The sequence below is a fragment of the Lissotriton helveticus genome, chromosome 4_1 (genome assembly GCF_964261635.1).
Source record: "Lissotriton helveticus chromosome 4_1, aLisHel1.1, whole genome shotgun sequence".
NCBI classification, from domain to species: domain Eukaryota; kingdom Metazoa; phylum Chordata; class Amphibia; order Caudata; family Salamandridae; genus Lissotriton; species Lissotriton helveticus.
In genome coordinates, this window is record NC_136063.1 from 327,185,003 (window position 1) to 327,199,208 (window position 14,206).

General features: G+C 47.0%; 1 protein-coding gene across 3 annotated transcripts in view; it reads left to right on the forward strand.

The window, feature by feature from the left end:
- RAD21 (RAD21 cohesin complex component) overlaps positions 1 to 14,206 on the forward strand; it is a 337,501-nt gene that overhangs the window by 310,062 nt on the left and 13,233 nt on the right. For all 3 annotated transcript variants that reach the window (XM_078686859.1, XM_078686858.1, XM_078686860.1), the window contains exon 13: positions 9,213 to 9,296. In XM_078686859.1, coding sequence (XP_078542985.1) covers positions 9,213 to 9,296 — 84 coding nt within the window. The remainder of the gene's footprint in view (positions 1 to 9,212; positions 9,297 to 14,206) is intronic.

Below are 14,206 nucleotides of genomic sequence, written 5' to 3' on the forward strand. Positions count from 1 at the left end.
GAAAACTATTCATTTTAGATTCATCATCTATTAAGGATTCTTCTTGGCCCATATTACCCTTGCTAATAAATGTTGAAGTACATGAAGGGTTAGTTAATAGTAAGGGGGGCAAAGCACCGGGCCCCGACGGGGTGCCGATTGACCTGTAAAAAAATGGGGAATGAACTTATGGGCCCCGATTTTAGTAGGATTGTTAATGTTGCCGTAGTGGGCCAATTTTTGTCGTCCTGGGGACAGCCACTAATTATTCCCCTTTTTAAAAAAGGCTCAAAATCAGAAGCATGTAATTATCGTCCAATATCCTTGTTGGATTCGTCTATCTAATTATGAGCAGGATTTTCTTAAAAAGGCTCGAAACTTGGGCCTTAGATAATCATATCCTTTCACAAGCACAATACGGGTTCAGAAAGGGCCTAGGTACTCTGAAACAGTGCGTCAATCTTGATCTCCTCATTAGTAAGTACACATTAGTGAAAGGGGGCAATATGTTTTTATGTTTCGCAGACTTTAGTGCTTTTGATCTGGTGGACCACTCCATCTTGTGGTCTACATTACTTGACTCTGGTGCCCCAAAGGAAATTGTATACTTTCTAGCAAGAGTTTACAAGAGATTATCAAGCAGAGTACGCTATAGGCCCGCAGGCGAATGTACCCCAATTTTTAACGTAAAAAGAGGCATCCGACAGGGTTGCGTCCTGGCTCCACTTCTGTTTTCACTATGTATTAACCAAGTTGACGCAACATTAAGACAGATACCTGCGGATGCCCCTTTGATAGACGGAGAGGTTGTACAAATTTTATTATATGCAGACGATGCGGTTTTATCACGTACCTCAATTTGTCTCCCAACGGCTTATTAATAATTTTATATTGTTTATCAATGGGAGAAAACTTTAAAGTAACAAATCAGACATTTGTTTTGGCATGTGGGAAAAAAGTTAAATCAACTAGGACTTTTTATCTAGAAAACACTAAAGTGCAATCGGTCAAATCGTTTGTTACCTGGGTGTAACATTTGCAGTAAATGGTCATGTGAATATGAAAATGTGCGCTATAAAATGGGTAGGAATACCAATAGTATTTTTAGATTCTCTACAAAATTGGGGGATTGACGAGTAAAAGATATGGTGGGCATCTATAATGCTAGGTGTGTATCTTCCGCAATTTACGGGGCAGGAGTCTGGGGCCATTACTGCGAAAAGTCACTGCAGCAAGATGAAAACACCTTTCTTTAAACGTTTGCGGAGTGTGCCAATATCGGCTTCCACTGAACTGATACATCACGAAGTGGGAATTAATTATATTTCGGACTTAGCTGCCTTACGCCCCCTGTTATTGTGGCGATCTATTTGGTCCAAAGACTAAACACTATTTATGCAATTAATTATCAAAGATTGCCTAAAGATGGACCACTGTTTTCGTATTCCCTGGTTAAGCTTTATTCACCATTGGTATAGTCTTTTGTTTAATTGCAATATCCACGCGGAACCAGAGTACGCAGCCTCAATTGCAAAAAAGGAGCTAGAAGCAACTTTCCTAGCCTATAAAAGGGAGGTCCGAGGGAGATCAATGGGGGAACAACCTACCCTCTTATTTTGCCAGCAATTAAACCTTCGAATTTGCTCCCAGGCATACTGGACTGAAGTAACCCATTGCTTCGTACTGACACGCCTAAAGCTAGGGATTGCTCACCATCTCGTGGCTTTCCCGATTATGAAAAAAAGTACTAATTCTGTATGCCCATGCGCTAATATATCTAAACAAAGTTGCAAATTTTATTCCTTTTTAAGGAAGTTTTATCTGAAACCAATCTTTTTCAAATATAATGTACGATCCACTAAAAATGCTATGAGGTTAATGTTTTCTCTGGAAGGTCCAGATATTTGTTTTTATGTAGCATCCTTTATTTTAAAATGTATAGCTGCTGGGAAATCCATCACTTTTTGAGTTTACCTATTAATAGGTCATGGCCTTATTAGCTCTGGATCAACGGCATATTGCACTTTCCGCAAAATTTGCACGAAAGGTATATTGTTGGCAAATTACACTTGATCGCGAAATTTGCACATAATGTAACAATTATCATTTGTCACTGGTAAAAATCTGCATGAAATGATAATTAATTGCATATGGTACCTTATTGTGACATTTACACACTAAGCAATATACAAAGCACTTGGCACTTTTTTTCTGCAACTTTGCACGAATATGTTTTGCCTATGTTGTACATAAAGTTATTTATGTTGCAAAATTTGCACGAAATGTATATTGCTGGCATATGGAACCTTTTCGCGAAATTTGCACATAATGTAAAAATTGTTAGCACTTGCCACTTTATTAACAATCTACACGAAATGTAGATTTACATGACACCTTATTGCGATATTTGCACATCATGCATTTTATATAGTACTTGGCACTTTTTTTTGCGATTTTGCACGAATACTTTTTGCTTATTTTGTACATAAAGTTACCCATGCTGTTTAGCAAATATTTGAGAATTTAATGAGGGCTGTTTACAATAGCTCTGTATTTTAATGATTGCTTATATGGTTGTTATTGACAAACCGAATAAAGCTTTAGAAACTAAACAATTCACTACCTGGTTGCAACTCAGGATACAGCTGACGCAAGAGTGTATCCTTCGGAGGAGAGGTTATCCTCAATCACCAACCAGCTTCACACTCCTCCACGCCAGGCAGGTATCCTCTCTACTGAGATCTATGGCACCCTGCATCTTCATTGTCCCCAGTGCCAGGCTGCACATACGACCTCTTCAGCAGGCATTAGATGATCAGTGGTCACAGATCTCAGGATAAAGTGACTCACTCAGATGGCCAAGGACTCACTTCGATGGTGGATAAAGCGTCCTCATTTGTTAAAAGCAGTACCTTTTTATCTGGACCTTCCCAGCCAGATGCTCATTATGGATGCATTGTTCCAGAGCTGGGGATAAGCGCAAGGACAGTAATTGTAACTGGGAAGCCAGTGTAAGGAGCACCGTGCAGAAGGCTCCCGCAACTTTACTGCTCACTCTATCGTGCCGAACTACCCCCACACACCCAGGGCACCTTCATCGCTACTAGGAAGCTCAAGGAAGCATACTGTTTAAAATCATCGCACCTATTTTAAACTGTTTTAAAACCTACTCAACCCTTGCTCTAACTTCACTGGCACCAGGCTGCGCTTCCCCGGTCCACCACTGAGTGTTCCGATTGAGTGGAGGGAAGGCTACGCAGACCGGAAGTGCCCGTGTGCAGCAAGGTTAGCGCTCTAGTCTTCAGCATCAGAGCTTAAATCCCCATGCCCACCACGACGCGCAGCGGTGCGCGCAGTGGGTGCACCGATGGCGTGCCATAGGCAAGCCCTTCTGCGCCTGTCCGCGCCAGATCTGGCCCAGGGCCAGGAACCTCGGCCCCCCGTCCCCCCCCCCCCCCCCCTCCCACCTGCCCCATTACCTACACGCGAAATGCACATCTACAATGGAGACCGGCCGCAAACCCTGCATGCCTCCACTCACTCACCCCAGAGGGACCACAAAGTCCCTGGGCCTATTGCCAATACTCTGTCTACAAAGAAGACTCCGCCCCACACTGAAACCCTAGTTAGCATGGCCCTGCTGAACTGCAGATCCCTGCCCAAACACTCATTGGAAATCTCCCTACTTCTCCAAGAAACAAAATTAGATGTATTGTTTTTAACAAACTTGGTTATCCACTAACTCAGACCCTGATATAGTTCAGGCCCTCCCCCTGGGATACCTTATTCAGCGCCTCGATAGATCAAGCAGCAAGGGTGGGGGGTTTGCGATTATCTATAAAAACAATCTCTCCTGCCGTTAGGTAGATAGTCCCATCCTAGACTGCCAGAACGCTCACTTTACTATCCAGCTCTCCCCCACAATAACACTCTCAGGTCTCCTCCTGTACCGCCCCCCCGGGGGCACTGGGGCAATTCTGCAGTTCCCTATTAGAGACTGTAATCTCTCGAGCCAGCACTTCCTCCAACTTCACGCTGCTGGGTGATCTAAAGCTCCACTTCGACGACCCCTCAGATAAAGTTGCAAGCGAATTAACACTTGACCTAATGTCTTACGAGCTCCACCTTAAAAGCCCTCAAGCCACCCACGTAAAAGGACATCTTAGACCCGATCTTCTCAAACATCATTGCATTAGAACCCAGGGAGCCACTACCCATCCCATGGTCTGATCATTTCCTAATTCCATTCACCTGGCAAATCATTACTGAGACCCCCCTGGCACCGGCTACACGCAATCTAGAAAGACCCTGGTCCAAACTCTCCCTGGATGACTGGAGACGCCAACTAGAGCTCATGGCCCCCACACACGAATCAGATCCCCTGTTAGCAGACAAGAAATTCACATACTGGATAGAAAACTCACTCTACCAAGTTCTGCCCAGAGAAATAATACCTAAAAAAAAAAGTAGACCCTTCAAATCCCCTTGGTTCACCTCTAAACTCCGGGACCTGAAAAAACAATGCAAAAAGGTAGAGCGCTCCTGGAGGAAAAACTGGGCCACTAATAAGAAAACAGAATACAGAGCAGCCATCAGGTCCTACAAAGCCTCCCTTAAAACCACCCAGGCAGCCTTCTTAGATGAGAAAATTCGATCCTCTGCAAACTCATCTAGTGAGACATTCCGCATTGTTAAAGAACTCCTCAAAATCCCAGACCCGCTCCCCGCCCCGACACCTCAGGCCATAGACTCCATGAACTTGCAGAATTCTTTTCATCAAATTCTAAATATCCTAAAAACCCTCCCAACCATCAATCAACCACCAGAACCTAGTTCTCCTGTCCCCCCCCCCCCCCCCAAACGTCACGCTTCACCTAGACTCATTTTCTCCTATCACTGTGAAGCGGTTCCCCATAATTCTTGAGTCGATAAAAAGTGGCTCCCCTCTAGACCCCGCACGCCTTAATATGCTGAAGCTAGTGACACCAACTATTACCCCATCGGCCACTAACCTAATTAATGCTTCACTTTCTCAAGGCACTGTCCCGCCAAACTGGAAAAGAGCCATAGTAAGAGCTCTATAAAAAAAAAAAAAAAGCATCTGGACCCTTTGAGATGACAAACTGCCGGCCTGTCTCTCTACTACCAGGAATTAGCACGGTCGCGGAAAGTTGTCAACCAACAACTGTCCGCTTTCCTAGAGGCTGTTGAACTCCTACGCTGCTCTCAGACAGGCTTCTGCCCCGGCCAAGCCACAGACAACCGCCCTGATAGCAGTAATAGAAGAGGCAAGGCAGATCTTGAACTCAGGAGGCTCAGCAGCAGTGATACTCCTGGACTTAACCGCAGCCTTTGATACTCTTGATCACCGTATCCTCATTCAGCGTCTCGTCAGCCTGGGAGTCACAGGGTCAGCCCTTGCATGGCTAAAATCATTCATAGAAAACAGAACTTATCAGGTCTCCGAAGGCAGTGTGTGCTCTGGGGCAATCCCTCTCCAATGCGGGGTGCCGCAAGGCTCGTCCTTGAGCCCTACACTTTTTAATGCATACATGTCCCCACTGGAGGATATCATCGCCCCTTTCGGGATCAAACTGGTCACGTACGCAGACGACACACAACTGGTTGTCTCACTAAACCAGTCGGACCACTCTCCTGGAAACTTACGGTCCTGCCTCTCAAATCTTCAGCTGGATGAACAAATCCCCCTCAAACTCAACGGAGATAAAACAGAGCTACTGGTGCTGGGCTACAAAGTTACATTCATCCCCAATTCCATGTGGCCGACATGCATGGGACCAGCCCCCTTCCCAAAAAGAGAAATAAAAAGCCTTGGTGTCTGGCTTGACCAGGACCTCACCTTTCATACCCAAGCCAAGAAAACCACTGCTGTGTGCTTTGGCCTGCTTCACACCGCACGGAAAATCCTCCCTCTTCTACCACCCCACTCTAGAAAACTTCTCATTCAGGGTCTCATCCTCTCCAGGTTAGATTACGGCAAAGCTCTATACTCTTGTGCCCCGGATACTGTTATAAACAAACTCCAACTCATCCAGAACTCTGCTGCCAGACTGCTCACAGGAACAAAAAAGCGATTTTCAGCTAAACCCGCCCTGAGATCCCTTCACTGGCTCCCAAACCGGGAAAGAATAAAATTTAAGTCGCACAAAATCCTCCAGGGCAAAGGCCCTCCCATTCTGAGAGCCTTGATCACTCCCTACAAAGCCAACAGTGTTCAGATCTAATCATCTCTTCCTGGCAAACAATCACAGAATAAAGAAGGCACGAACAGGTGGACGTCTCTTCTCCCACAATGGCACAAAGCTCTGGAACTCCCTCCCCCTCAACATACGTAAAGAAGCCAACCTTATTAAATTCCGCAAACTCCTAAAAACCTTTTTCCCTAGGGTACTCTTGCTCCTTAGTCATGTCCATACACTCGGCGCTGGGACGCCCACGGGTAGCCATGCGCTCTACAAATACACTTCCATTCCATTCCACATGGGCCCTCTTTAAGTTCGGGGGTTCTGGTCAGAAGTGGAGAAGGGGTACTGCATTAGCATGTTGCAACTTGGGTCCGTACATCTAGTGCTCAAATTATTCCCTTCTATCCAGACACGCGCGTTAATGAAAACAGACAATACCACCACCATACAGTACCTGAGCAGACTGGGAGGAACCAGGTCAAGGCCTTTATCTCTAGAGGTTCAAGATATATGGAAGTGGCTACTTGCAAGAGGGTTGACCATCTGTGATCCATTTCTCAGGTGCACTCTGTGCAAGCAGACAATCTCAGTCCCAACTTTGTAGAAGCGCACAACTGGGTGTAAAATGACAGTCTTAGTGGACATTTTCCAGCGATGGGGAATTCCAGACATCGATCTGTTGGCTGACACAACAAACGCAAAATGCCACACAGTCTCATCCAGGTATCCATACAGTCTTCATAGGGAATGTGCTTTTGATCAGCTGATCAGAGACATTACTTTATGCTTTACCTGCAATACCGCTCATTCCTCTGGTCTTCAAGTTCTACAGATCCAACACTAGGATGATTCTCATTGCACTGGAGTGGCCTTGCCAATTGTGGAATCCGGACCTTCTTCACCTGTCCGAGAACCCACACAGGAGGTTGCTCGGCAGACCACATCTACCCGCCAAACTCTGGGGAAGGTGTTGCACCCCAAACCTCCGTACAGCACCTGACTTGGAAGACTGCTTTTTTAGTGGCATTTACCTGTGCTCGCAGCGTTGGCGAGATCCAGGCTCTGTGTTTTAGGGAGCATTATCTGGTTTTCCATTTCAACAGTATGGTCTTGAGAATACATCCTAGTGTTTTTTACCTAAGGTTATTTCTGATTTTCATATTAATCAGTCTATTACCCTACCTACCTTTCTCCCCGAATCATTCCACCCCTCCAAAGAGGGTGTTACATTCTCTTGATCATAAAATGGTACTCAGGCTCTTAAATTTTACCTTGATCAAACCAAGGACATAAGGAAATCTGACCGTTTATTTATAAATTATGGCCCCATGTTTCCCTTCCTCAAAACAAACCATCTCTAGATGGATAGGCTTTTGCATTTCCTTCTCTTACCAGTTAACCGATCAACAACTCTGTTCCGCCGAAGGTTCCTGCTACAGTGGTAAAGGCCTCCACTATGGACCACCTTAGAAATGTACCCATTCCAGAAATATGTAAAGCTGCCACAAGACGATGAGTACGCACTTTCGCTTGCCATTATTCCTTGATTTCTGACTCTGGCAGATGCCTAGTTTGATCAAGCCTTGTCTAGGAAACTGTTTTAGTAAATTACTCTTAGTGTTAACTGCTTTGGTGTTTGTCTGCAGAGGCTAGGGATGGGCTTGCTATTCTGTGCAATGCCTATGCCTATGACTAGAGGATCCCCTAGAAGAGAAGGATAAGTTACTTCCCTGTAATCCTAGTTCTTTTCCAGGGCATACTCAGTCATAAGCAACCCACCCTCCTTCCTGGATGAATACCTTTTGCAACAGCACTTTTCTGGCTTTGTATCATCGCACAATTTGATACGGCGTAAAAAAGACCTAACCGCCACCTGTGGGGCATAATGGGAGCATGGAGGTCTTTAAGACCAAGCGCCAGTTTATTTTGTTGTGGTTTATCTATACAGCCTATAAGCTAACATGCCTTATTACTTTGCCTTTTTCTTGGCAAAGGCTATGGTTTAAGTCAAAGCATGTTCTATGTTGCAGAAATGCTACTCGATATTTGTTTATTTTAAGTGAAAAAAATCAGTGCCATTTTGTCCTATTTGGTAGATTAGGTTGCATGTGTGTGTGTATATAGGTGTGTGTGTGTGTGTGTATATAGGTGTGTGTGTGTGTATGTGTGTGTGTGTGTTTATCGGACCAAATCGTATGAAGTGGAAACAGCACAGGGGGCTTGGGTGCCGCCAAAGACTGGACTTTGGTCGGGTCCTGGGTGAAGTAAAAAGGACTTGACCCTTGGCTCCCGGAACGGCAATAAAATCATCGCGGCAAACAAATGAGGGGACAGTGCACTACATAGACCAGCATGCATTGGCACCGCCTGACGTGGCGCCCACCAGGGGGCAAAAATTAACATTTAAACATTGAAGCTATGGTCGAGGTAAAGTGAGCTGCCTTTCACTATGAGCTGCGGAAGCGTCGTCTCTGAGGAAGGTCATAGAAATGACCGAAATGCATAAGACAGAAAGACAACATGCCGATTGGAAAATAAATTTTAAAACCGGGAGGAGTTGTGGCTCATTTTCTCTTTCTGCTGAGAAGTTGTTGATTATATATATATATATATATATATATATATATATATATATATATATATATATATATACACATAGTTACCTTAGGAACTTCACATTACCTATGATTGCATTTTATTGTGAGTGCTAGGTTATTCACATAGGACCATCGGGATGTTAATACCTATCCTCTGCACCGATATCAAATCTAGCTGCAAACCCATAACCCTCTAGATACTTAAATATATTGGAGTTTACTGTAAATGAATGGTGCCTGAGGCTTAATCTACTAAAATGACAATCTTGTATACCTCTGGTTCGAAGTTCTCAATCTGAAGGAGTCTAAAGTTTAAGAGAATTAGTTGCAGTATATGTGTCTGTTCAATAGATAACTAAATTGTTCAGTACTTTAGATGACTGAGTTTGAACTCTTAGAATTTTTCTGATCCCTCTTTTTATTATTCTAGGAGGAAGATGCGACGGGCACTGAACAAGATCAGGAAGAAAGGAGGTGGAACAAGAGAACACAGCAGATGCTTCATGGTCTTCAGGTACTAAATTGTTTATCTTGCTTAACTGCTTTCTCACATACTATCTTTAACACATTGGGTGCAGATTTTATATGTTATGTTATTTATACTTATAGAGCACACGGTTACCCTAGGGTGTCCTGGCGCTAAGTACTGGTTACCTGAGGAGCGTGAGGCCTAGTAGTGATAGAAGAACGATGTCTTCAGGCCCCTACCGAAGCAAATAAGATCTGGGACATTTCTGAGTTGGAACGAGAGCTCATTCCATGCTTTAGAGGCACAATGAATAAAACTTCAGCCTATCCAATTAGTTCTTTTAAAAGGGGGTGTTTGGACTAGTTTAGATCCTGTTAATCGTAGTGTTCTGCCTGGGACAGGAACTTGAGCTGATGGCAATGTGGGAGAGTAGATTATTTTATTCACATTGTTTCCTGGTTGACAACATTTGAAGTGCATTGACAGATACAGTTCATATGTTTGTATTTTAGTAGTGAATTGAGCTACGTGGTCATTAATATAGAGCTTGACCATACTGCAGAAAGATATCTGCTGTTCCCCCCCTTGGAGTTTTTAGGGTATGTGTGCCCGTTGTGTCCATTATCATGTAGATCCTAGCATATCTTTTTGTGCAACTGAGTAATAAGAGTAATCCATGAATCATGGATGCTTCTCTCCAGACATTCAAGATGCCAATGTCTCCAAGCCATGCTATACTTTCAGCGGACAGCACGGTCACGCCCCGTATTATTTCGGTCTTGTTTGTGTGCTTGTCCTGGACCAGTCTGTAGGGTTCTCTTGCCCCTAAATATGTCCAGTAGTGCACTTTCCTTAGACTGTTTAACACACACACCTAGCTAGAAATGCAGCCAGCTGATTGTTAAAAAGTTTCACGTTTAGTGTCCAAACCTGTGATTTGATGTAAGTATGTCAAACTTGAATTACAGTTATAGGTATTAGATAAATAACTAATTGCAATTTTGCACAAATGTTTTAACACTTATTTCTTAAAGGTATGGATCGCTTTGGCAGCGTGAAGTCTGCACTTACACGATTTCAAAAATGTACATGTTCGAGGCATGTGGGCTGCTAAATTCATATCTTAGCATTAGATCGCCGCCTAGTGTTGGGCTCGGATGATTGCACATTGTTGTCCTGGAAGAGTCTTCGAAGTATCCTGAGATAGGTGGCTCCTCCCCTGGACTACAGTGCGCATGGGCATCGGCTCCATCCCCAGATTGTTTTTTTCCGCCATTGGGTTCGGATGTGGTCTCGACGTCTTACTGTCGGAACCAAGTAAAACTATCTTTTACCGGCCAAAAGGCCTCGATTTTCTTGCGTCGGTATTGTCTGCGCTCGGTCTCGAGTCTTCCGTCTCTTGAAGCCGGAATAAGCGGAGTTTTCTTCGCTTTCTAAACTTTGAGGCCTTCTCATCGCGACACGACAGCGAGCCTTTACGGACATGGAGCGGAGCCCGTTCAAGTACTGCCCGCTCTGTGGGTCCAAGTACCCACACATCGATCTACACCCTGTGTGTAACAAGTGCCTTTCACCGGACCACGACGACGGCAAGTGCAAGGCCTGTGCACAGTTCCGCTCCAAGACAACTCTCAAGCTTCGGCGCGCGGTGCGCTTGGAAGCTAGGCAAGCGGCCCCAGATCCGGAGAACATCTTCGGCGACCCGGAAGAAGAGGTCCAGGGTCACCTTCTACAAATCTCCCCATCACAGACGGAGGTCGAGGCGGATCCGGGAGACGACGACGGAGTCGCGGGTCAGGTCCTCGAATACGTCGAAGAGGTAGGAGACGACGATGAGATTTATGGGGCCGCGGCGGATAGCTCTGCGGACGAGCTCTGCCCCGAAGGTTTCGAGGATACCGACCGGGACACGGGATCGCCTGTCGGCCTTACCCAGGACCCGTTGCCGCAAGCCACAGCCCCGCCTTCGGGCCCGGCTACGGACTCACTTGCTGGGCACGATGTTTCGAAACCGAAACTGAAACCGTCGGGGTCGTCAACACCTAAAATGGCCGACCCGAAATCGAAACTGAAACCAAAGGACTCGAGTGTCCCTAAGATGGCTGCCGTGCCTGTGAAGAAGTCGGTGCCCGTCACCCCGTCGGCTCCGTCGACCTCCGGTCCGCAGAAGCCGAGGAAGTCTGTCGATTCCGATGCTCCGAAATCGAAGCCGACGCCCGAGGAAGGGGCCCCCAAGAAAGATGGTCGGCACGGATCAGCGGCTCCGGCGCCGTCCAAGCCCGCCAAGGTCGGCTCCAAAGAGGCTACGCCCAAGAAGTCTGCGCCCCGGCCTCAAGATTCGGAGGAGCCGAAGACGGTTTCCGCGCCCAAACCGCACAAGGCCCGCGAGGACGTCGGATCCGAGGGACCGCTCAAAGCATCCTTGTCGGCGACGAAACCCACTGGCAGTGTACCGTCCCCCATTGCGGAGTCACTGCAGAGAATCAGGGAGAAAGCCTTTGCTCCATCGGCTCCGATGCCATCACCGCAGCCGCAAAAGGACGCTCCGGCTAAGCCTTCTGGGAAACTCCTTTTTCTCTTGCCACCTAAGGAGGCGCCGAAAGCGTTTTCGACGAAAACGGCTCCGAAACAGGGTTCCTCGCTGCCTGACCCTCTTCCACGTCGTGTACTCGAATCGGAAGACGATTCAGAGCATTTCATCGATGCTGCCACCGGCAAGCTGACACTCTATAAACGGAAGATCACTTCGGAGCCGGTGGACCCCTACGTCATCCCGTTGAAAAAGAAGAGGGTGCCCCTTGACGCCTCAGGCCTCACGGAACCGATTCAGCCTCCTCCAAGACGGAGCCCTACTCCCTCCCCAGAACACTCTGTGGGTGAGGAATATGATGAGGATGAACAGTACAATTTCCCTGTCGATGAACCTGATGTACAACCAGATTCTTACGACGACACTGGTGACCAGAACACCCAAGGTGTGGGCCAAGACCCGCAGACCTTTAATGCACGTGCATCCCCGACTGAGGACTCAGCAGGATTTCATGCACTAATTGAACGGGCGGCAGCCAATCATGATGTGGACATGCATGCCGACCCGGTTGAGGAAGACTTCCTTTTTGACACCTTTGCCATATCTGAAAGGACAGTAAAGACACTTCCTATGCTGAAAGGTGTTCTCAAACATGCTGGGGACATTTTTAAGGAGCCTACAAGGGCGAGAGTGGTCAACCCTCGCATTGAAATAAGTACAGGCCTGCGCCTGCGGACCCCGTCTACATCCGGGGACAATTGCCACTGGACTCTCTTGTGGTTGCCAATGCCAGGAAACGTGCCAACTCCCAGACAACGGGTGAAGCTCCTCCCCCGGATAAGGAGTCCAAAGTGCTTGAGGCAGGAGGCAAAAGAGTGGCTGCACAGGCGGCAAACTTTTGGCGCATCGCAAATACACAGGCGCTCCTGGCGCGTTATGATAGGGCGCACTACGACACCCTAGAACAGGTTATACAACACCTGCCCCCACAGTTCCAAGAAGGCACCAAAATGCTTATTGAGGAAGGAAAGCTAATATCAAACGCAGCCATCAAGTGTGCACTTGACGCTGCGGACACAGCTGCTAGGGCTATCAACACTAGCGTTATGCTGAGAAGACAAGCCTGGCTACGCATCTCAGGGTTTAAGCAGGATATTCAAACAACAATTCTGAATCAGCCAGTCAATCCTGATAGTCTGTTTGGTCCGGATGTTGACACCACCCTAGAGAAAATAAAGAAGGACACGGAAACTGCTAAGTCTATGGGGGCCCTGCAGTCCCAACAGTTTCGTGGCAGCAATTTTCGTCGCTCAGGTGCACGTGGAGTCACCAGAGGACAGATGGGGCAACAATCCCAGTTCTCCAAAGGTGGAACGCAATCCTCGTTCACTAAACAGAACAAGGGAGGTTATAGGAATAACAGCAACAGAGGTCGCGGCAGAGGAAACAACAGCTCCCGCACCTCTACTCCAAGCAAACAGTGACTTTCTGTCACTGCCCCCCGACCACATAACACCTGTCGGGGGGAGACTGCAGCAGTTCCTGCCCGTCTGGAGAAACATCACCACAGACAGGTGGGTGCGACAACTAATCCAGTATGGTTATTGCCTAGAGCTGACATCCACTCCACCCAACATCCCACCGAGGCAAAGGCCTATGTCCGCAGAGCACTTGCACTTATTGCAGCAGGAAGTGGTGGCGATGCTGCAAAAAGGCGCAATCGAGCTCGTGCCGGTGGGGGAGGAAGGCACAGGGGTATATTCCCTGTACTTCCTTATTCCAAAGAAGGACGGTTCTCTCAGGCCCATTCTCGATCTACGTCCCCTCAACCTGTACATACTGTCAGAGCATTTCCATATGCTTACACTACAGCAGATTCTTCCCTTGCTAAACCAGGGAGACTTCTTAGCGACCTTAGATCTCAAGGATGCTTATTTCCACATTCCACTACACCCGTCACACAGGAAATACCTCAGGTTCACTATTCAAGGCAGGCACTACCAGTTCAAAGTCCTACCCTTCGGAGTCACTACGGCCCCGAGGGTGTTCACCAAGTGTCTAGCGACAGTGGCGGCGCACCTCAGGAGGCAGAATATCCATGTCTACCCCTACCTAGACGACTGGCTCGTACAAGCCAAGTCAGAGCAACAGTGCGCCGCAGACATGTCGACTACAATTCACCTTCTTCACGATCTGGGTTTCTCCCTAAATTACCCAAAATCGCATCTTCAGCCGGCACATGTCCGGCAGTTCCTGGGTGCTACGATCAACACCCTGACAGCCATGGCTCAGCCACACCAAGTCAGAATCGACAGCATTCAGTCACTGATCCAACGATTCCGACCAAGACACTCCCTGCCAGCGAGAGTGTTCATGCAGTTGATCGGCATGATGGCCTCCTGCATCTTCATAGTCCCTCACGCAC